At 47.1% G+C, this 23,754-nt stretch overlaps 1 protein-coding gene and 1 long non-coding RNA gene across 2 annotated transcripts; one reads left to right on the top strand and one right to left on the bottom strand.

Moving 5' to 3' along the window:
• Positions 1-2,977: 2,977 nt before the first annotated feature.
• On the bottom strand, positions 2,978-18,375 carry LOC143659132 (cytochrome P450 2B4-like). Its single transcript, XM_077131777.1, has 9 exons — positions 18,121-18,375; positions 14,779-14,941; positions 14,491-14,640; positions 12,807-12,967; positions 11,058-11,234; positions 10,416-10,557; positions 8,828-9,015; positions 6,929-7,070; positions 2,978-4,060 (listed from the first exon to the last, which is right to left on the bottom strand). The coding sequence occupies exons 1-9, from the start codon at positions 18,289-18,291 to the stop codon at positions 3,879-3,881; spliced, it is 1,476 nt and encodes a 491-aa protein (XP_076987892.1). The 5' UTR covers positions 18,292-18,375; the 3' UTR covers positions 2,978-3,878.
• A 196-nt stretch (positions 18,376-18,571) lies between these two features.
• LOC143659133 (uncharacterized) lies at positions 18,572-19,811 on the top strand. The gene is made up of 3 exons (XR_013163433.1): positions 18,572-18,613; positions 19,429-19,474; positions 19,632-19,811. It is a non-coding gene; the product is annotated as an uncharacterized LOC143659133 (long non-coding RNA).
• The last annotated feature ends 3,943 nt before the right edge of the window (positions 19,812-23,754 follow it).

The raw sequence follows: 23,754 nt of genomic DNA, 5'->3' as shown, positions 1-23,754 counted from the left end.
CCGAGGGGCAAACCACCCCCATTCCTGACCCACTGCAGATTCTTTGGCTCATCGGGCTATAGAAAGAGCTGAGGATGACGAAGATTTGGTTCGGTACATTCAGCAGCCTTAAGAACTTAGGGTCCTCGTAGTTAAAGCTCCCACCAAGACGGTGGAGCAGATGACGTTGGCAGCAGTGGAGTGAAAGAGAAGTGTGAGGGCCAAATATGCCCCTGGGGAGGAGAGGCCTGTCATGGGGGGCTGGGGGGGGAGGTCCTGTGGTGTCCTTTGGAGTGACCCTGATCTGGCTGCTGCCAGCTTATCTTGTTTTGCTGGTTTCTCTGTCCCGCAGGTCTTTCATGAGGCCACTGTATCCCAGCTTTTCTCTCTGGGCGTCTCCTTCACTAAGTCTCTTGTGTTTTGTTGGGTTTGTGACTTGGTCGGATATTCTTTGTGCCTGGCTCTCTCTTTGATTCTGAGTCCCTTCTTTTCATTATTGCCTCTCTCTTTACGCCCCCAACTGTTCTGTAAACCCCTGTCTTCTGTCTTACTGACACTTTCTCTCTTCCCTGGGCTTTACGTTTTTATTTCATCTTCTTCTTGAAGTTTCTGCTTCTGGATCTCCTTTAGCAGTGTCCTCGGTTCTTTCTCTGCCTTACTTTTTCTGTTTCTCCTTTTTCTGTCTCCCTATCTGCTTTCTCTGCCTCTGCCTCCCTCCCAGTCTCTCTCTTTATCTGCTTCATTCTCTATCTCTTTTTCTGTCTGTCTCTCCTCTCTCTCTCTCCCTGAATGTGTTTCTTCATCTCCTTATCTCTGTCTCTGTGTCTACCTCTGTCAGTCATGTTCTCTCTCCCTCTCTCTGTCCCCATCTCACCTGCCCTCCTCCAGCCCCCTGCCCCAGCCCTAAGCCCTCTCCCCATCAGGCTCACACTGGGATTTCCACAGCTCCTCCACCAGACACTGAGCCTCCTCCTGATACACTCTTGGTCTCCTCTTCTCCATCCCAAAGCCCATCATGGTGGGCAGTGAGAACTGCCGGTGGACTTTCCAAGACTTTCCATTGGTGAAGACCACACCGGTTGGGACGGTGTGGGAGGGGGTGGCATGCAGGGAAGGTTGGGAGGATGCCTTGGAGGCTCCCTCGTTCTCCCCGCGGTCCCCACACAGTCCTTCACTCACCAGACCCCTGGAAGATTAGGTCAGGCATGATGGCATGCCCTCGGCCTGACAGAATCTCAGTCTGACCCACCAGGGCCTCCCGCACCACCTGGTTCCCGCATAGGACGACGACCGGCCGGGGCCCCAGGTGGGTGGTGAACACATCCGCACATTTTTCCCCCAGCTGTGTGGGCAAGGCCCAGGTGTCAGTCTCCATCACAAGAGATGGGTCATCCGCTCTCACACCCGGATCACACTTTCCGGTTTAGCCCAAACCTTGCAGGCTGCAGCCCTCTCAGGAAGGAATGGGGACTCGCACCCCGTGGCTTCTGCCAAGCCCTCACCCTACACCCGAGGCCCAAGGATTCTATCACTCAGCTTGCGTAAGAACCCTCCCACCTCTGAACTTAAAGAAACGCAGGAGCTCTCCAAATCCGACCTTCAGCACCTCCAGCCTCCTCCCAGGACCTCAGCTCAAAGCCTCAAGTCTATCGGAATTTCTCTCTCCCTTCTATCTGCCCTCCATCCTATTTCATAAGAATTCCAGAGGCTTCATTAAGCTAGCGCATGGCTGGAGGACGCGAGCTCCTAGCTCCGATGTGAGGTCCCACCCCAAGGTTGACCTGGACCCACCTGCCATCTCTGAGCTCTGCTCCCCATTCACCCACCTCCTGCCTTTCCACACCCTTCCCTGCCCTCCGACCTCTCCTCCCACGCTCCTCACCCCATATCACCATCTGGAAGGATTTGGGCAAGCCCTTGGGGTCTATTTGCAAAATGTTTCCCAGATGGCAGAGGCTGGGGCCCAGTAGAGCGGTGGCCCTGGGATTGGACAGCAAGAGGCCAATGACAGCAAAGAGGAGTGAGAAATCCGAGTGCTCGGTGCCCACGGTACCTGCTTCCATTTCGTTGTCCTTTTAAAAGGCAATTGCTCTGTCCATTGTTTCGTTTCTGTAATGGGTAGGGGAGGCTGTGCCAGGCAGCTACCTTGGCAGAGCTCCTGGGAACTCTCCAGAGGCTACCAGTTGTGCTGTGAGTGTGGCAGGTGCTGTAGCGGTCAGAAAGCCGGTTACCCATTGACCACTGGGGTAGCAAGAGATATCTTAGTGGGCAAAGCCTTTGAACAGAGAGCACCTCCTTCCAGGAAGGGCTGCAATGCCAGCTGGTGAAAGGTGTGGAGGTGTGGTTGGGTAATTCTCCTTCAAAGGTGGCTTTTGGCCAGGTCAGGCGGTGTCATTGCAACATGAGGGATCAAGAGGACCTGGCAGGCAGTTTTGAGGGGCATTCTGCGCCCACTGGGTGTGAGAAGACAGTGAGATACGGAGAAGACAAGGTCTGATGGGGAGGCCTAACTCTTTTTTGGGAAGATGGGAGGTATTGTAATAGCCATTCATTCATTCATTCATTCCAAGGCAGATATTCTGAACACCTGCCATGTGTGTCACATCTCAATCATTGTACTCACATGAACGAGACAATGGGTTGGTCTTCATGAAGCTGGTTCAAGGTGAGCCAGAGGGTCTCTGGGGAAGATCCCGGGGGACCCAATAATAAGTGGGTCACACTCAAAGTGGCATGGATTTCAGGCCAGTGGTGTCAGACTTTGGGTGTTTATTTGACTCTCAGGGAATCTAAAGGGAAATTTATCAGGGAGGCCAGTTTAGAATCACAACTCAGGGGGCACGGACTGAAGAGGCCTTTTCATAGAAGAAAGAAGCAGGTGAGAGGCAGCTAAGAATGCAGATAAGGGAGGATCGTTGCTGATATTGGGGTGTACAATGTGGATGCACCTCGAAAACATCCTGCTAAGCGAAAGAAGCCAGACACCAAAGGTCGCATATTGGCTGAGTCCATTTATATGAACTATCCAAGCATGTAAATCCATAGAGACCAAAAGCAAGTTGGTGGCTGCCAGGGGCTGAGGGCAAGGGGAAATAAAGACGGATTGCTTAATGACTACGGGGTTTTAGTTGGGGTTGATAAAAATGTTTTGGGACTAGGTAGCACAACATCACGAATGCAGTAAATACTACTGAGTTTTACACTTGAAAATGGTCAATTTTGTTATGTGAATTTCATCTCGATTTTTCAAAAGGAGTCAAGAAGCTGTGGTGAAGAGCTTTGGTTCTAGATTCGAACAGGTTTATATCTTGCTTCTCCACTCGCTAGTCATGGGACCTTGGATAATGACTGCCACTGCCCGCTCTCTGTTTCACTCATCTGTAAATTGGGTATGATCATTGTACCCACTGCCTGGGGGTACTGGAAGAAGGAGTCAAGTGGGATTATGAATGCAGAGCCCTTTGGCACAGATCTGGAGCAGAAGGAGTTGAAATATAAAGGTTGGGGTTCTGTGCAAAGAGCGAGGTCGCTCAACATGAACTATGGCCTTGGAGGTGGAACTGCGTAGAGGCCAAGCCGAGCTTTCCCTTTTAGGTACCAGTTTCTTTATCTACACCTAGGAAGGTGTTGGACTGTCTTTGAGGTTGCTTCCAAATTTTGAATTTCTACTTCTAGGGGGAAGAAAACAACCTCTTAGGGTCCAGAAGAACTGCAGCATGATGGAAGGAGGTGAGACTGCAGAAAGGACATCCCAGTGGAGGTTGCAACCAAGGAGGAGAAAGATACTGGCTTACAGCAGGTCTCTCAGAAGCTAGAAGACTGAGAGATCAGAGACCATTAACTACAGGATGGAGACACTAAATGATGCTGGAAGCCTTGGATTCCTTCCCTTGCCCCCCTCAGCGGGTCAGGAAGCGGAGCTTGTAGACTGGGGGCAGTTTGCCCACCCCACACTCCCGAGGTGTCAGGTCAATGTCCTCAGGAGTCACAGGGGAGGCCACAGAGAAGTGCTGGAGAATGGTGGTGAAGAAAAGGAACAGTTCCTTGCGGGCGATACCTTCTCCAAGACAATTCCGCTTCCCTGCAGGGAGAGGAGGAGGAATCACCAAGGCCACATATTTGATGGAGCTGGCCCTTGAACCTGCACTTCCTAGTACATTTTAAGGGGTTTCCCAAACCTCTGAAACTGACAACAAATCTTTGGGTGGATGGAACAGGTACGTTTTTCCAGGAGAGCATTTTTAGTTTCTATTAGATTCCCAAATGGGTCAGGGGTCCCTTGAGTATAAGAATCCACTTCTGCTTTAGTGTGTGTTTGTCTGTCTTTCTCCATGTGTGTAGGTATGTGTATGTTTCAGACCTAACTTCTTTAAGGCTCTTCATCGCTACTATGTGGCTGATGGTCCCCATATCCCAGGGTTGTTGGGAGGCTGGAGGAGTTGATATTTGTCCAAAGTCTTAGAATACTGCCAGACCCATATCAGAACCCTGTAGGTGTAGCTGTTGCTTTATGTTTGCTTCTGACTCTGTGTGTGGCCTGTTTCTCTGGTGCTGTGTGTGTGTCCCCATCTCTGGATTGTTTTGTTCACACCTGAGACCCTTGATATTCAAAAGTTCTGGGAAAGAAAATTGTACATGAAATTGCGAATGGGGGTGGTTTGCACGAGGCGATGGTCCATGGCTTCCGTGGGCCTCTTGGAGGTATAAAGCGCTCCCAGGAGTTTATAAACCATAACACAGACAGACATGAGGACAGAGGGAGCTGGAAAATGAGCCTAGAGTCAGAGAGCCTCTCCCTTTGTTTCAGTGGTTCTTCATTTGCCATCAATGCCCTTCGCAGAGCGATTTCAAGGATGGGCTCTCAGGAATTTCCAAGGCCTTTCAAGTTGGTGTCTGCATGGAAGGATCTGGGAGAAGGTTCACTTTCTTTTTGTTGTTGTTGTTTTTTTGGCAGATCCTTCAAAAAGATTCTAGAAAGGGCCAATCTCCAGGCTGCAGCTGCAATGTAACCCAGCTTTCTCCAGGACAGCTAAGGCCTCTGACCTCCCAGCATGCTTTCCCCATCCCTGAGGCTGTCCATTGGCCACCCTTTGGTTCCCCTTTGCCTCCAACATCTTTCACTTGCTTTATCTTTCTTTCTGCCCATGGCGTCTGTCTCTCAGTCTTTTTTTTTGTCTATATCTGTCAGGCCGTCTCTGTTTCTCTTCTCACTTCAGCTTTCTTCTTCCACCATATTTAACTCCCTATCTTTCTTTGGCTCTCTCATTCCCAACTCCGCTTCACCCCATCTCTCATTTTCCAGGACCCTCTACAGGTCTCTTGTTCTCATTCACTCTCTGTTTCTTTTTCTCTACTTATGTCACCTTTTATAACGCTTATTCCGCCTTTCTTCCTCTCCCTCCTTCTCCCTTTCTTCTCTCCCTTCCTCTCTGTCCTCTGCCTCTCTCTCTCTTTCCCTCCTCCTCTCTTTCTCTCTCTGTGTATCTCATTCTTCATGAGAAAGAGAAGACCATCCACCCCACCCCAAGAAACAAGTCCCCAGTCTTGAGTTTCATCAGAGACTGCAGTGACCCGGGGGCCTGGCCCAGTCTTTGGCCATGCCTGGTGCTGTGGCCGCTTCTCTCATTTCATCTCATTTCATCTCATATCATATGAGGCGTCATATGGACTCTGTCTCTTTCTGCATCTCTTTCTGCCTTTACCTTGCTCTGCCTCTGTCTGTCTCTGTGTATCTCTTTGCAACTCTCTCTGTTTTCTCACCCTGTCTTTTCCTATCCGTATTTCTCCATGTCACCTCTCTCTAAACGTAGGATGGGACTATTACATCCCATTGCCCTACATGTACCCCAACTCTCCCTGAAGATGAAATGAGAGAAGCGACCACAGCACCAGGCATGGCCAAAGGCTGGGCAGGCCCCCGGGTCACTGCAGTCTCTGATGTAACTCAAGACTGGGGAGTTGTTTCTTGGGGAGGGGTGGATGGTCTTCCTTTCTCCCCAGAATTGAGGACCCTGGACATGGGGCCTTTCTCTGGGTGGGGCCAAAGACAAAGACTGACTTGTCTGACAGAGACAAGTCAGAGAAGTGAAGGCTTTCTCCAGCTCCCCAGTGACCTCAGAATGAATCCAAACCTCTTCCCACCACCTTCCAGGCTTTGCCCTGCTGAGTTCTTCACTCTTATCCCCTTATGTCACCTGCACTCCAGGCTAAATGGCTTTCTTATAGCTTCTTAAACCAGCTATGATGTCTGTTCCTTCAGGCCTTCAGCCTTGCTGATCTTTGTGTCCAGAATGCTCTTCCCAGAGGCTGGTTGGTATTTGCCCATGTGGTCTTATCTTAGAAGCCAATTCCTCAGATAAACCTTTCCTCACCAATGCCCCAAGGTTAGCCAGTCCTCCCGTTCGGTGCTCCTGTAGTCCCTGTTCAGCATTTCTCACAATAGGAATAACTACGAGTAATAATAATTGTCACTTACAAGCTCTTACCTTGTACTGGATGGTTCTGAGAATGTGGCAGGTATTAATTCATTTAATTAAAGAGTTATGTGGTAAGTATCTGGTGAATGCCCGTCTCCCCCGCTGGACTGTGACCTCCTCCAGGTGGGGACTGGGGCTCTTGTGATTTGTCCAACACTTTGATTCCAGCCCCCAACACAGCCCTGGGCTCAGAGAGGTACTCAATTGCGATTTTTGTCTGGTTTTTTTTTAACAGAAATGCACTGAGATTGGAAGAGGTTAAAATACTTCCCCAAGGTCCTGCTTACCAGGATGTACCTTTGGGATATGATTACACTGTTCAAGTCCCCTTGCAGAGTCGTAGTGAAGAGGGAAGGAGATAATGCAGAGAAAGCAACTGCCATATACAAAGTGCTCAAGAAAGAAGACTGCCGTTGAGCAGGGGATCGGATTTGCACTGTGGTGTCTGGGGAAAGGGGGTGGGTCCGGCTTACCTAAGGAGAAGGGAAAGAAAGCTTCATTCTTCTTCAGGGCTCCATTGGCATCCAGGAAGTGTTCGGGGTAGAAGTCATCTGGTTTTTCAAAGTAGCGTGGATCATGGAGGGCAGAGCTCAGGATGGGGTACACTTCAGTGCCCTGAGGGAGGGTCATGAGAAACACATCAAAAGATGTACCTCCCAAGCTGATACCTCCTATGTACGGAATTGTTAACGAGGTTGAACTTAATTATAGGGGAATGAATAGAAGTGATGGTGGTTTCTTAGTGGGATTTTAAGTAATAGTGCCATGTTGAAGGTGAATATGATTGAAAGGGGTTGTTTAGAGCACCACAAATATAAATAAGTTCTTGAATGAACTACTTCAAAGGTATGAAACTTGTACGAAAAGTTAATAGAGGGGTATATGGGGGAAACTGCATGCTCTGGTCTGTATTTAATAGGAATACACCCCTACGACCACAACCATACTAGGGGCAAATAATTGGGGGTGGAAGGGAACAGTTAAGGGTTTTGGGATTTTCGCTTTGGTGTGGGTGTGTCTATCTGTTCTCTTTCTTTTTGGAGAAATGGAAATTCTTTAAGATTGAGGGTGATGATGATTGTACAACTAAGTGAGGGTACTGTGAGACACTGATTGTTTATTTGGGATAGAATGTATGCTGTATGAACACATCTCAACAGAATCTTCAGATTCAAAATAAATGAATAGGCCAGGCCACGGTGGCTCAGTGGCAGAGTTCTCGCCTGCCATGCCACGGACCCGGGTTTGATTCCTGGTGCCTGCTCATGCAAAGTATAAAAATAAAAAATAAATGAATAAAGAGAAAGAGTCAAGTGTAAGAGAAAAGGTGCAGAGTGAGGTAGACCTGTTCAATACTGAAGGGTAGCAGAATGGTGCAGCCCCTCTGGAGAGTAAAGCAGCAGATCTACAGAAAGCTAGATATACGGTTGCCATAGGATTCAGCATTCCTGTTACAAGGAATATACTCAGAAAAATTGAAACCAGGGACTCGAATAGACACTTGCCCGCTGATGTTTATGGCGGCACTTTCACCGATAGATGGAGGTGGCCAAAGGGTACATCCACTGAGGAGCTGAAAGCAAACCTTGGTGCATACATACAACGCAATATTGTGCAGCTAAAGAAAGGAAAGAAGTCTATGAGGCATGAAACAAGGTGAATGAACCCTGAGGACAGTAGGTTGAGCAAAATAAGCCAGAAACAAAAGAATAGATATTGTATAATCTCATGTAGAAAATACTTATAAGAATACTAGGCCTTAGATTGCAAGCTCTTATAGCAGTCATATTTATTGTTGACTTTTAAGTCTTATTTCTAAATTCAGAGATGCTGTGCTCAATGTGTAAACCTGGTATTTTCCTGGAACTTTAGCTATGTGTGTGGCAACTAAGACTCAGAGTTAGAGTTCTGCAGCTCTGAAAGTCAGCATTACTCCATACAGCAACTGTTAAAGAAGTCCCCTACCCAATAATATCAACTCTCCTTTTCAACATGAAGAAGTTAGAATGGTCATTGCCCAAATATCCCTAAAGAACGGGAGAAGAATCAAAGGAGGACTTGTAATAGAGAAGATAGGATTTACCAAGTGAGTATGACTACTGAATCACTATATTAATATTTCTTTTAGTCTCCAGTGTATTAGAAGGAAATACCTGAAATGACTTTTTGGCATATATTTCACAATAAAAACTATTTTCAAAAGATAGATCCCCTCAAACCCTTCCCCCACCATCAAAAAAGAAAGAAAGAAAAGAAACACAATAACAACAACAAAACAAGTAAGCCCTACTGTTAAACCAACAAATGGTGGTTTTGGGATTAAGAGATCCCAGGATACCCAAACGGAGATGTGGGAACCTAAATAATCTCACCTTAGGGAAAATGTACCCTCGGAAGTGAGTGTCTTTGGTGACCATGCGGGGCAGGCTGAAGGGGAGGAGGTCAGAGAATCTCTGAATCTCCTGAATAACTGCATCCGTGTATGGCATTTTGGCTCGGTCATCCAGGGCTGGAGGGCGATGTGGGCCAATCACCTGATTGATTTCCTTGTAGACTTTCTCTGCACAAAAAAGAGGAACAGTGAACTCCATTGCAGCATGGGTGTGTTTTATGTAGGCCAGAGAGCCAGGAAAAATCTATAGTCACCTAGGGAGAGTGGTAGAGGGGAAGCAACGGGGACTCTCACTCTTTAAACCTAAGGAATGCTCTGGCTTCCCACCTCATATGCACAAAAGTGTGCACAGCACCGACGCACGCAGTGCTACAATTTTCTTTTTGCATGGGCAGGCACTGGGGAATGAACCCAGATCTCTGGCATGGCAGATGAGAATGTGGCCTGCTGAGCCACTGTCGCCCACCCATAGTGCTACAATTAGAACTCCAGGTGATGAACTTTGATTTATAGGGAACTCATGCTTGACTTTCTCCTGTGAGTAAAGTATTGCTGAGGATTCAAGGTTATCTGTAGAGCTTCAAGTTTTGTCAAAAGCCCCCTCTAAAATGAGGATGAAATAAACTAATATTACTGTGTGTGTTAAAAAATGTAAGGCACTTTGAAAATCCTCAGAAATGTAACAGTGAAATAGATTGATAGATTAATTCATGAACAAGTGGATAAATAAGTGAATAAATACATCAATCAATTAATGCATAGATCAATTCATGAATGGAAAGATTAATAAATGAATGGACACATCAATGAACAGATTGTGTATTTGTACATCAGTAAGTAGATCACTGAATAAATATTAGTAATAAATGATCCATAGGCAAAGAAATTTAATGAACATGATGAATGAATGAATGAATCAGAAAAATAATTAGATGGCTAGATCAATGAAGGAAAAAATAAATAATTAATTAGTGGATGGGTAAATGAAGGAACAGATGGATGAATGAACTAAATGATAGGGGAATAAATCAATGAATTCATGAAAAAACAAACAAGTGAGTTATTAAATGGATAGATGAAAAGAATGGGTGGAGAGATAGACCATTGGATGGAGGATGAATTGAAAGAATGATTGATGGAAGGATTAAGGAATCATGGATGAATGAGCCGATGAATCAGTGACAAATGATTCAAGGTATCACTGTTTCAGAGGACCACCAGGTGAATCGATCAATCCAAATAAATGAATGGAAGGGTAGATCCATCCATCATAGATGAAATCATCAATGATTGTAGAAAGCAATTAGTGAACTTAAGAATGGATGGGTGGATGGATGAGTCAGTCTTTACAAGAGGGAAAAAAACAGTGGGAGAACAAATGGAGAGATTCTTCATTCATCCATCCCTCAACAGGACTGGCTTAGTTGGGGACCAGTCCAAAGCCTGCAGTGGCCCAGGTGTCACAGGCCAGAAAGTCCTCTCTCGTCAGCGCAGACCCCTAACCCCACTTCTGAAGCCCAAAAGGGAGTAGACGGTCCCGGTGGAATTGGCTGCCTGGGCCTGCCCACCTGCGACTTGGGGGTACTTGAGAAAGATCAGGAATCCGTAGCGGATAGTGGTGCTGGTGGTCTCGGTGCCTCCGAAGAAGAGCGAGAGCCCGGTGAGGATGAGGTTGCGGTGGTGGAACTCGCTGTCCGGGTTGGATTTTTCCTGGGCGGAGGCGCGGGGTTCGCATCAGGCAGGCAGGCAGCTGCCAGGGCGCTCCGCTCCTGGCGCGGGGACCCTCACCCTAGCCCGCCCCCTTTTGCTTTTCTCTTCTGAGTACCCAACAGCTTCTCTGTCTCTATCTCAGTCAGTTTTCTCTCTCTTTCGCTGTTTCTATCTTGCCTTCTTTATGGCGAGTTGGTCTTTCTTTGCCTCCCAGCCTCTCTCTGCCCCTATTGGTCTTTTCTCTCATTCCTGGATTTTTGTCCGTTTCTCGGTTTTTCTTCCTCGACCACCCCTCCCCACGCCCCTTCTCTCTCTCTCTTTCTCTCTCTCTCTCTCTTCACTTCCATCTCAGTTTCTCCTTTCTACCTTTTCTTCCTTTCCACCTCTCCCTTCCTTCCCTCCCTATCTCCTCCCCAGCCTCAGTTCTTCCCCACTCACACCCCTCCCTTCTCACCTCCCCCCTTTTCCTCCCCCCGCCCTTCCCCCCTCCCGGGCCCCACTTTGTCCATGCGGAGCAGGTAGGTATCAATTAAGTCCCGGGGAGCGTTAGGGTCCAGGGTCTCCCGGTGCTTCTCCACGGTGTGGCCAATGAAGTCGTTGACTTCCTGCACATTTTTGTGGACTTTCCGGTGTGTACCCGGAAAGTGCTTCAGGAGACTGGAGTAGAGCTCAAACACCTGAGGGAGGGCCAGGGGTTATGAGGTCCTCACCGAGCCAGCGGTCCCGGGGAGTGCCATCTCCGGGCGATGCCGCTGCCCGAGAATTTTTCTGTATCTTTCTCTAGTCCTTGCCTCTCTGTCTCCCACATCCTGTCTCTTCTCTTCTTTGCCTTGACTAGGTAGGATTCTTTGCATCTAAGATTGCTCTCTCTCTCCCTCTCTCTCTGTCTCTCTGTCTCTCTCCCCCCTCTTCTGTTGTTTACTCCCTCCCTTGCAATGTCTGTGTGTGCACGTGTGCGTTCATTTATCTATCTGAGCCCCTCACTCTCTGCTTCTGTCTCCTTTGATCAGTTCTTCTCAACTTTTTCTCTTCCTACATCTTCCTCATCCTGGTGTTTCTTTGTCTCCACCCATCTCTGCCCTATTCTCTGTGTATCTTGGTTTCTTGTTGTATCTGTGACTCTCATCCTGTCCATCCCAGCCTGCTCATCTGTTTCTCCCACACTTCCCTTCCCCTACCTCTCTGGTCTCTCTTGCTGTCATACATCAATAAAATGATGCTAATACAAGATGAACCGACTAACTACTTGGAGACATTTTTTTTGGAACATTTTCCATTGCTTTGTCTGGTGACGAATGGAATGCCTAACTTATTGCAAATAATATTTTTATGTGGAGACGTGCAGAAGATGTACAATTCCTCCTTAATCCTTCCTACTAGAAATAGCCATAGTTAACTCTTTGGAGGCTCTCCTTCCAGACTTTTGTCTCTCTCTGTGGAGCACAGCATTGACATCACCGGTGGCACTTATCAAAAATCCTTGCCCTGATCCCAGACTTCGGGATCCAACCTCCACTAGGAAATCCTGGGAATCCGTATATGGCAATCCTATATGTGAATTTGATCTGTGACTTTGATATACCCCAGGTTAAAAGCTATGCATGTTGCGATACCATTTAATTTTTAAAAACTTAATTTCAGAGGAGAATGTTTTCAGGTGAAGAGACAAAATGAAACTATAACTTTGTATTAAAAGAGGAGCATATTAATTTATACTCCGGGAGAACTAAAAAAAAAAACAAAAAGAAGGAAACGGAGACATGGAAATAATGAAGAAATATGGATTCTTATGTCTCATGGAGTTTCTTCAGGTGAAGGGTTTTGCCTAATGCACAGGAGCAGAGACTCAGAGGAGGAAGGGGTCGGGAGAGTAGAGGCCCTGAAGGTCTAGTTCATCTCTCTCTCTCGCATGCTTTTCAACTTTTTCTCTCAAGCTCTCTCTGTTTTCTATCTTCTCTCTCCCTCTCTCTTCCATGTCTTTTTTTTTGCCTCTTCCTCTCTATTTCTGCCTCGCCCACTGCTCCCTTTTCTTTCTCCTGGTCTCCCAACGCCTGCCTTCCAGTCTCCCCCGCCCCAGCTCCCCATCACCCCATCTCTTTCAAACAGGGGCATATCACTTTCACATATAGGATTGCATCTGCCCTTCTTCCCGCCCTCAGCTGCATTTCTGGGCTCCCAAAGCAGGTCCTTCCATTCCCCACCCTGGCTGTTCACACCCCCCCAACCCCCCACCTCAGCTTTCCCCTGACCTGACTGGAGAAGGAGCTGACGAGCGCGAAGGACTGGTTGAACAAATGCAGCAGCCGCAGGAACTCCGGGTCTTTGTAGGCAAAACGTTCTCCAAAGATGATGGCACAGATGATGTTGGCAGTGATGGCATGGAAGAAGAAGGTAGGGTCCAGGAGGGCTCCTGGGGGAGGAGACAGGTCACAGCACCCAGGCTTGAGGGCCTGGGGAACACTTGGCTGCTGCCCCACCTCTGCCTGGCTGTCCTCTGTCCTCACTAATGATAAAGACGACACTAACAACAGCAGCTAACCCTTCCCGGTAGGCACTCACTACGTGCCAAGGACTTCCCGATTCTTTGATTTAATCCTCATCTCATCCTGTCAGGTGCACCTCTATCGTAATCCCCATTTTACACATGAGCAAATCGGTTGAGCAAGGTTACACAGCTACTAATTGCTGGGGCCAGGACTGAGACCCAGGCATCTGTCCGTGCTGGGTCCCCTCACCCTATGCAGCCTCTCGGATCTCAGCTCTGACTCAGTGAACAAGTAAAGTCCAAGGTGCAGAGGTGGGACCCAGCAAGGCTTCTGTCCATTCCTTGTGCAAATGAAAAGGCTCTGATCTCTCTATCCTTATCTGTCCCTCTTGTCTCCACATCTAGGGCTGTGTGGTCTCCCAGGACTCGTTCTGCATTTCTTCCTTGATACCTGTATGTGACAGGCTCTGCCCTGTCCTGCTGGAGGGAGGGCACCTGGAGACCCAGGAGCATCCGATCCACGCAGCCTCTCTCTCTGCGTCTCACCCTGTCTGTCTTCTCTCATCCCTCAGCAGATCTTCCCCGGAGCCCTGTCTGTCTCTCTCCTTTTTCTCTGTCTGTTTCTCTGCTTTCGTATCTTTCAGCCTCTCTGAGCTATGTTTCTGGCTCCTTTTCTCTGTCCCTACATCCCCATTGCTCCCTTCATCTCCGCCTCTCCTGTCTGTTCTCTTTGCCTCTCGCTCCCCTTCCTGGCCTCTACTTTATTCCTTGCAACCTCTTGAGACATTTTGATAGGGGAGAGGTCAAACACCTGGGACAAATGACATGGAGGTGCTAGCAAAGGACCTTGTTACCAATCTGTCCCAGCTCAACACTCAAGCTCCTCTGGAGAACTGGTAAACAACCAGTATAGGTTGTTGACTTGGCGACCCATCCAGCTGCTCGAAAACAAAACACTTGACTGCCTCTTGCCTCACTGTCAGCTCAACAGTTCACCAAGGAAAGGAAAACACAGTTTGCTTGTTCTCAAAATGTCTGCAGTTTTTACTTTTCTCTTGCCTTTCCTCTATATAAATCCTGTTGTTGCCTTTGATAGATAGAGTGAATCCATGCATTGGTCCCTTGAGTACAAGTAAATTGCATGCTAATAACTAAGTATACCTGTTTCCATTATTCTTTTACACTCTCCTCGGGCCCCCTCCCCAACCCATGTCTCTGACTCTGTGTCTCCTACCTATCTCTCTCTGTCCCAATTCCCCTGTTTCTCTGTCTCTTCTCTACATGCCTGTCTCAGTGTTTCTATCTTTATCTCTACTGCTCTTTCCTGTCCACTGTATGTCTCTCTCTAATGTTGTGCCCCCCACCACACACACACACACACACACACACACGCACACAATTCTGTCCTTCGGGGTTGCTTTCCTATCATCTCTCTGTGTCTGGCTCACCCTGGGATTTGTGCAGCTCCTCCACCAGACACCGAGCTTCCTCCTGGATGCGCTCTTCGATGCTCCGCTTTCCCATCCCAAAGTCCCTCATGGTGGTCAGAGAGAATCTCCGAAGCGCCTTCCAGCGCTCCCCATTGGCAAAGGCCACACCTTGGGGTGGGGGGTGGGGGGAAGGGGTCACAGAGGAGATTGGAAGGAGACTCTGGGCCCCCCTCCACCCCTATCCTTCCCCACCGGTGCCCATCCTCCACCCGCTCCCCTCACCCACAGTGCCTTTGCATGCCTCACCATAGCCCTGGAAGATCTGGTCAACGATAGCAATTGGCGCCCGGCCGGAAAAGTCCTCAGATTGGTCCAGCAGCGCCTCCCGTATGCTGTCTGTCCCACACAGCACGACCACGGGCCTCGGCCCCAGGTACACCGTGAATACATCCCCATATTTCTCTTGGAACTGCCAAGCATACCCATGCACAGGGTTGCTGATTAGTCATTCGGCACCTCTTACCCATACCACTTGCTAAACCATTAAACACTCAACTTATAGGCTAACAATTTAGGCACTGCCCCAAGGGCCTTTACCCCAGGAGGTTACAATTAAAGGACCCCCGCAGGGTCACATGTGATTGGTTGGTGTCCCAACTGGTATAGGTGGTTACATATTTTTAAGACCACCCCTCTTATACTCTTCAGTCTGGCCAGCTCTCCCTGGCATCTTCTGGTGACCCAGCTTTCACCTGCTATCTGCCTCCTTACAACTTCCTCAGAGAACTGTCCTGAGCAGCCTTCTCTGTAGGCATGAAGGAAGGTGATGGGCCACTGATGGTCAGCAAGAAATTTTAAAAATCAAAATATCAGCTCAGCACTTGGCAGCATTCACTGGTGCTGACCATACGTGTGCTCAATCGCCCAGCAATTTCACTCCTGATACAGATCTGATGAAAACATATCAGACCTGTATCTGGGAATGAAATGGCTATGTTCACCAAAGAGTAAAGGATGGTCATTGAGGCCTTATTAATAAAATAAAAAGGTGCTCATTGACACAGATACAGAATAAACAAACAGTGATGCATTCACGCAATGGAATACTATATAGCAATCAAAAGGATAAACTTCTGGCACATACAACCACATGGATGAATCCCCCAGGTATAATGCTGAGCAAGAGAATCCATGTTTCATAATCCGATGTATATGAAATTCAAAACCAGACAAAAGTATATATGGTGTCCGGATAGCACTGTCCCTTGAGGGATAATGACTATAAAGGGATGTGAAGGGAGTTTCGGGGACCGGTGGTACTCTGTTATTAAACCTGCATGTTAGTTCCATGGATGTTTTGGGGTTGTGAAAACTCATCGAGTGGTGTACTTATGCTTTGCACATTTGTTCAGATGAGGATGAAATTCAATAAAAGTTTACTTCAAAATCATAAGAATTCTTGCATTTAACTTAAAAATCTTTCCCTCTGATCTCTGCAAAGCCGAGCCTCTCTGCTTCCATTCTTGCCCCCTTTGCAAACGTTTCACTCACTGAAGCCAGAGTAATCCTATGAGAGAATTGATGAGTTACTCTCCCTAACCTGCTCCAAACCCTGCAGCGCTCCCACTAGCTGAAAATAAAACCTGGAGTCTTCATTATGGTTCCCACAGCCTTATATGACCTGGCCTCATGACCTCTCTGACTTCTTTTCCTTCCCCTACCCCTGGCTCCATCAGATCCGTGCTCCAGATGTTTCCCAAACATGCCAAGCTTGTCTCTGCTTCAGGATTTTTGCAATGGCAACTGCCTCTTTCCGGTGCCTTCCATAGGCATCATTCACTGACCCTGCCCAGTAGCAAATCAAAGGTTGAGTCTTTCCCTGACCGCTCAGTCTAGAGCCACTCCCGCCACCTTCCAAAATATCAGCCTGCTTTGCTTTAATCGTAGCGCCTTTCTACCTAATATTTTCTTGCTTATTTTTGCTTTCATGCATCTGTCTCTCCCAGAGGAACTTCCGTGAGCCTACCGACATTGTCCCATGAAGCCTTGCCAATGCTAGAATGTTCTCTGGTCCATAGAAGGCACTTGTTAAATTATTGTTGAATCACACAATAAATGAAAGAGAGGATCGAGATAGCTGCTATTTAATGAGCACTCACTGTACACCAGTCTCTATGCAATACCCCATTTAACCTCACAACACGTGAGAGCTATTTGCGCTTATAGTCACCATTTCATTTTGCAGAAGGGGAAAATGAGATTCAGTAAGAGTGAACCTGGAACCAGAGCCCATGTCTGTCGAACTCCAAAAGAGGGCTTGTCAGAGAATGGAGATGGCCAGTGCCACCCTTCTCAACTTGGCCCATCAACTGTCTCCTTCTTTCCCTCCCACTTCCTTTTCTCTCTTTTTCTCACTCTCTCAATAATCAATGATAATGGGGGTTTTTGATGCCTAGAGAAGCCCTGGATCCCTACAGGGTCCATGTAGGAGCTTTAGGGAGTCTGTGATCCCACAAAATTATATTCAGATATGTGCATATTGGGGGAAGAGAATTTAAATCAAATTCTCAAAAGATTTAGCACCCCAGATTTGTTAAACAGTTTTAGTCTATGAGGACATTAGCGGAACAGACCCCTCCATCCCCCGACCGGGTCCGAGCTCCACCTCCTGCAGGTCAAGCAACCTGGGCAAGTGTCCTCCCCAGGTGAGCCTCACTGCCCTTGTCCCCATCATGAGGACAGCACCTCACCCAGCCCACGGGGCCCTCGTAAACAAGATCTGACGAGCTGCCACCACCTTGGAGGCGAATCCTAGCTACCCAAAGCTGGGTGAAAATAGCCAAGCCTGGCAATACACTGAAAACAGCTAAAACTAATGAATGTGCACATGGGGCACCCACATATGTGATAAAGTGTTCTCTATAAAAGGCAAAGGGATGGTAAGCCCAAGACTCAGGAACAGGGTCCCCGTGGTGGGGGAGGGACTGCAGATGCGTGCAGCAGTTGGAAGGTACAGCTGTGTACTGGTTCTCCTGTTGGGTCATGGGTTTGTGGGTGTTGGATTACACTAATAATAAAGAAATCAATTTTAAATGAAATGGTGCACAGAAAACAGTGTCATCGCCTATGGCAGTGCATCATGTTTATCGTTGATAACCACCTGCTTCTGAGCTTCTGGCCTTCCCTTCCCTGCCTGCTCCCCCACTTTTTTCCCCCGACCACCACTCTGGCACTGGCATGGGCCAGGCTTTGCCTTCTCCTGCTGGCAGGGAAATCTAGTTAATTGATTCTTCATCTCCTCCTCTTTTTCTCTCTCTGCCAGCAGCAAGCAGGCACCAGGGGACTTGGGCACACAAGAACACAGAGGGTGGCAGAAGGGAGTGAAATTCTATACCTGCGATCCCCACCCAGATATTACGCCACCGGTCCGGGCCCCAAGGGCAATACCCACATACTTCCAGTTGAGCAAAACTTCCAATGGAGCAGAAATGCAACCCACCCTCCAGGCCTCAGCTCCCAGGCCCTTCCTCCCCAACCTTCGCCCACCCCAGCCCTGAGCCTGCAAGGCTGCCCCACTCTTTCTAGTGAGTGGTCCCCAAATAGGGGGCAGGGGTGCCCACCCTCTGACCCCGTCGGTCTCGGGCTCACCCTCAGGAAGGATCTGTGCAGACCTCTTCTGTCCATCTGCAGAAGGTTCCCCAAGAAGGGCAGGGGACGGGGCCCTGGCGGGAGGTGGCCCTTGGCCTTGGGGTGGCCCCTGGCCAGGAGAAGCAAGAAGCCTGTAAGGACAGCAAGAAAGAGCAGGACGCTGAGCTCCATGGTCCCACCTTGACCGTCTTCCACTCCCCTGCAGCCTTGAGCTACACCTTTTATGCTTGGTCTGCCTCATCACCCACTTATGTAACCTCATCCATTCCCCCGCCTCCTCTCTCATCATTTACAGGGAGGGTGAACTTGGGCAAGAAGTGCGGAGGGACCCACACTTCCTGCTTGGACAGAGCTGGCAACTTGTCTTCTTACTCACCCTCCCTGTGCTTTGGCACAGGTTCCAATGTCCACGTGGGTGCTGTGTGGGTGCGTGGGATGTGGGCATGGCCGAGCGTGCTCTCATCCGCTTGGTTTGGGCTGCGCTTGTGTGACTGTGTGTCCATGTTTGCTCACTTCTGCGTGTGTGCTTGTGTGGTTTTTGTATGTGAAGAGGTATTTGTATGCTAGTGATCAACGAAAGGAAGTGGTAAGGGGTATGGAAAAGAATAGGAGAAACAAAGGCTAAAATATGTTGGGTAGATGGCAGCATTAGCAGCCAAAGAGAGGGAGGGGTAAGGGATATGATGTGTATGAGTTTTCTTTTTTCTTTTAATTTCTTTTTCTGAATTGATGTAAATGTTCTAAGAAACGGTCATGGTGATGATATTGTGAGTTTTTGATATATGCTAAGAATGGAATGATCATATGGTAAGAATGTGTGGGTCTGTATGTTTTACATTCAAAAAAAATTTTTTAATTGTAAAAATAAAAGAGGTATTTGTAGGTATGCCAATAATGTGCTGATATGTGTTTATGTGTCTGAGCCTGAGTGTGCCCATGTGTGCTTCTTGCATGTGTGTGGGCTCACACGCATTTGCAGTGACTGCACGTGGGAAGGTGTGTTTGGACCTGCGTGATGGCCGTGGTGGTTGTGCAGTCTGCCGTCTCGGGGCGAGTCTGGATCCGTGTGCGTGTGCGTGTGCATGCTGCTTGCAGCTGTGTGGGCGTTCCTCCGTGCTCATGTGGCTTCACATGGGAGGGTGCGTGTGTGTGTGATTCTGTAGTGGTGTGTTGGTTCCCGTGTGCGAGTCTGCATGTGCTTGGGTTTCTGCTTGTGTGCGCGCATACCTTCTCACCTGGTCTTTTGCCGCCCTGAGGTGCTCTTTGCCTCTGGCGTCAGCTTTCACTACCCCTCCCCCCACCCCCTAGGAGTGTCTCGGGCACGGCTGAGGGCCAAGGGCCGAGAAGGTGAGAGGTGAGAGACTCGGAGGTGGAGGGGGTGCCTCTCGGGCTCTCCCCTCTCTGGCTCTGTCTTCCCAGTACAGGACTATTTCCTTGGCCCTGTCTCACAATCTGTGTGTCTCTCTCTCACTGCCTGCATTTGCCTCAGTGCCTCTGCTTTCCCCCTTCAGACTCTGAGCTCCAGGGACAGAGATTGAGTCCAGGTTGAATTGACACCCACCGGGCTGGAGTCTGCCTTCATCATCACTGGGATGCAGCACCCACCCAGCCTTGGCAGGGACCAGTTCATATTTGCTGGATATTTAAATGAATGCGCCCAGGTCTGCCTTTCTCTGCCCGGGTCTACCTTTTGATCCCCTCTGTTCTCTCCTTTAAGGGACTGGGGATGGGCCGTAGCTTTTGTGCAATGTTAAGTAACTGCTTGCTGGACCCAAGACACTGACCTCAGGCAACTGGGACCCCTGGTATTCCTTTGACCCAAAGAGAGGGGACAGAGGAGCCTATGCTTTTTAAGGGGTGGAGCCTGCACTTCCTGACCTTGGAGAAGTGCCACCACGGACATTCTTGACCCCTATGTCTGGCTCCAGCTGTGTGATTTAGGATTGAATTGCATCCTTATTACAGCCTGACAACTCACCAATGTGAGAAGCATGAAGTCTTTACATAGAGCACTCATTTAATCCTCACCCGTTGAGGTAAGTGTGGTTATCATCCCCATTTTACAGTGGATGAAAATGAGACACAGAGAGGTTGAGCAGTTTGTGCAAGGTCACACAGTGGGTTAGAGCTCCATGTCAAATGCAGTAAGCATTTGTCATATGAGGCTATTAAGCTCTCCAGATGTGGCTAGAAAAACTAATGGACTAGATGTTTACTTTCTTTATTTTTAAATAACTTTTTATTGTAATGACATATATTCAAGTCAAAATATCTCATTTTTACTACTTTCAGTGTACAATTCAGAGGCGTTAATTAGCCACAATAGTCTGCTACCATCACCACCATCCATGACCCAAACTTCTCATCTCCTCAGCAGAAACGGCACCCTTAGGCAATAACTCCCCATTTCGCTCATCCCGGTCTCTGCTAAATTGTAATCTACTTTCTATCTCCATTAATTTGCTCATTCTAGGTATTTCATATCAGTGTCTTGCGTCTGGCTCATTTCATTCAACATGGTGTCTTCCAGATTCATCAATGTTAAAGCATGTAACAGAATTTCGCTCCTTTTACTACTACTTTCCTTCGATTTTAACTAATTTAAATGCAAAGATTGAAACATAATTCCATTATTGAAAACCCTTCAAGGATGTTGGGGGCAACTTGAGTATGTGAATCTACCTTTACAGGTGTAAGTTTTGTGAAATCTCAATTCAGATCAAAAGTTTCTGAGGGAAATTTAGTGTCCTGATGGAGAGGAGCTATGAGTATAAAATACACCCTGGATTTCAAAGATTTAGTCTGAAAAAAAAAGCGATGATGCAGAAACGTAAAGCAATGCAGAGGCAGGTGGAAACCAAGAGCTGGACAAGGGGATGTAGATATAGAGACAGGGGCAGAGGCAGGGACGGGGTAAGAGTCACAGAGAGGGAGAGGGTAGGAGAGCAAGCGAGTAAGGCACAGGCCCAAAGGCGTGGGGACAGAGGCCGGGAGGGGGACACGCTGCCCACCCGGTCCCTGCAGCCGAGGAGCCCACGACTGCCAACCCAGAGCGTCGTGATCCTGAGGTGCAGGTGGGACCCGCACCTGGGAAAGTACTTGTTTTTATACAAGAAGGTGTGTTTGGGCTATTATTAGTTTTTCTTTTAAACCGCTTTACTGAGGTGTCATTAACATGAAGTAAACTGTGTCATACTGAGAGTGGACGATTTGATAAATTTGACACACGAAATACCCATGAAGCTGTCACCACCTCAAGATAACGAATAGATCCACCATACGCAAAGGCTTCCTCGGCCTTTTAGTAGTATCTCTCTCCCCCTCCCCTCACCCCCTCCCCAGGCAACCGCGGATCTGCTATTGTCACTAGGGATTAGGTGGCATTTTCTAGAATTCTGTACAAATGGAATCGCACAGGATGGACTCTTCCTTTTTCTGCCTTCTGTCATTCGCATAACTCTTTTGAGGTTTTTCGCGTTGTTGCCTGTTTCAATAGCCCATTCCTTTACACATCTGAATATTCCCCTGCATAGATGCACCACAGTTTAACATTCACCTTTTAGGTGGTTTCCAGTTTGAGGCTATTACAAATGAAGCTGCTGGGAGTGTTTATGTGCAAGTCTTTGCGTGGGCACATCCTCTAGTTCATCTTGGGTAAATAATCTGGGTGTCAATAGCTGGGTGATAATGTAGATACATGTTGTTTCTTTGTAAGAAATTGCCAAACTTTTCCAAAATTGTTCTACAGTTTTACATTGTGTGGAAGTTCCAGTTGCTCCATATTCTCACCAGCCCTTGGAATAGCCAGTCTTTTATAAATCTAGCCATTCTGATAGGTATATAGTGGTGTCTCTTTCTGGGTTTTTTTTTGGTTTTGGAAACAGGCAGGCTCTGGGACTCAAACCCGGGTCTCCCACATGACAGGCAAGAATCCTACCACTGAGCCACCGTTGCACTGCCCCGTCATTGTGGTTTTAAATTGCATTTTTATGATGGCTAATTATGCTGAGCATCTTTTTGTGTGCTCGTTTTCCATATGTATCCTTCTTTAGTGAAGAGTCTGTTCAAATCATTTGTCAATGTTTTTCAATTAGGGTTGTTCATTTTCTTTTAATTGAGTTTTAAAAGTTCTTTACAAACAAAAGAATGTCATTACTGCAGTGTGCTGAAAATAGATGGTAATTAATATTTTTAATTTTCAACTTATGTGTGAGACTAAAGCAAAAAATGTTTCTTTGGTACAAATTTATATTTTGGCTAGTGCATCTCCTATTATAACTTATGTAGATAGTTGGTTGAGCACCTTAAATACATGGAACTTTCGGTAGGATGTGAGATTTTGTTGTTTTGTCCAGGTGATGCCTTGATGAATCCCAGAGTGATCTGATCAGTGAGTGGAAAAGTATTTGCAAAGTCCCCTTCAGGGAATGGTGAGAATGAGGGAAAACTCAACTTCCCCAAGTTGAATTCTTGATATTCTCATAAGCAGTATGGACAACCAAAGCTATAGGCTGAGCCCTCAGTCTTGGGGTTTGTTCATATGAAACTTAACCACACTGCAGATAGGTCAAGCCTACTTAAAATTAGGCCTAAGAGTCACCCCTGAGAGAACCTCTTTTGTTGCTCAGATGTGGCCTCTCTCTCCAGTCAACACAGCAAGCAAACTCACCACCCTCGCCCTGTCTACATTGGACATGACTCCCAAGGGTGTGGATCTTCCTGGCAACATGGGACAGAAATCCCAGCATGAGCTGAGATTCAGCATCAAGGGATTGAGAAAAACCCTAGAATGAGTTGGGAATCAGCATCAAGGGATTGAGAAAACCTTCTCGACCAAAAGGGGAAAGAGTGAAATGAGACAAAGTGGCAATGACTGAGAGATTCCAAACAGAGTCACGACGTTATCCTGGAGGTTATTCTTATGCATTAAGTAGATATCACCTTGTTATTCAAGATATAATGGAGAGGCTGGAGGGAACTGCCTGAAAATGTAGAGCTGTGTTCCAGTAGCCATGTTTCTTGATGATGATTGAACAATGATATAGCTTTCACAATGTGACTGTGTGATTGTGAAAACCTTGTGTCTGATGCTCCTTTTCTTTACCTTGTCAACAGACGAGTAGAACATATGGAATAAAAATAAATAATAGGGGGAACAAATTTTAAAATAAATTTAGTTTCAAATGCTAGTTATCAATGAAAGGGAGGGGTATGGGGTAGGTATGTATAATTTATTTTCTGTTTTCGTTTTATTTCTTTTTCTGAATATATGCAAATGTTCCAAGAAATTATCGTGATGATGAATATGCAACTATGTGATGATATTCTGAATTACTGATTATATATATAGAATGGAATGATCAAAATAGGAATGTTTGCGTTTATATGGTGTTTTTTAGTATTAAACATATATATATATATATATATATATATATATATATATATATATATATATATATATATATATATATATATAAAATTAAAAAAAAATAAACATGTAGTGGAGAGGCTGGAGGGAACTGCCTGAAAATGTACAGCCCTGTTCCAGTAGCCATGTTTCTTGAAGATGATTGTATAATGATATAGATTTCACAATGTGAGGGTGTGATTATGAAAACCTTGTGTCTGATGCTC

Source organism: Tamandua tetradactyla, chromosome 16, assembly GCF_023851605.1.
Source record: "Tamandua tetradactyla isolate mTamTet1 chromosome 16, mTamTet1.pri, whole genome shotgun sequence".
Lineage (NCBI taxonomy): Eukaryota > Metazoa > Chordata > Mammalia > Pilosa > Myrmecophagidae > Tamandua > Tamandua tetradactyla.
Note: the sequence above shows the minus strand (reverse complement) of the source record. Positions and strands in the feature narration are given on the sequence as shown.

Excerpts from the sequence above, each read along its gene's own strand:
- LOC143659132 (XM_077131777.1), bottom strand. The coding sequence starts at position 18,291 with ATGGAGCTCAGCGTCCTGCTCTTTCTTGCTGTCCTTACAGGCTTCTTG. Across the intron at positions 14,641-14,778 it reads CCAGATCTTCCAGGGCTATG|GTGTGGCCTTTGCCAATGGG; the intron begins GTGAGGCATGCA and ends CCCCACCCCAAG. Across the intron at positions 9,016-10,415 it reads CAAGTACCCCCAAGTCGCAG|AGAAAGTCTACAAGGAAATC; the intron begins GTGGGCAGGCCC and ends TTTTTTGTGCAG.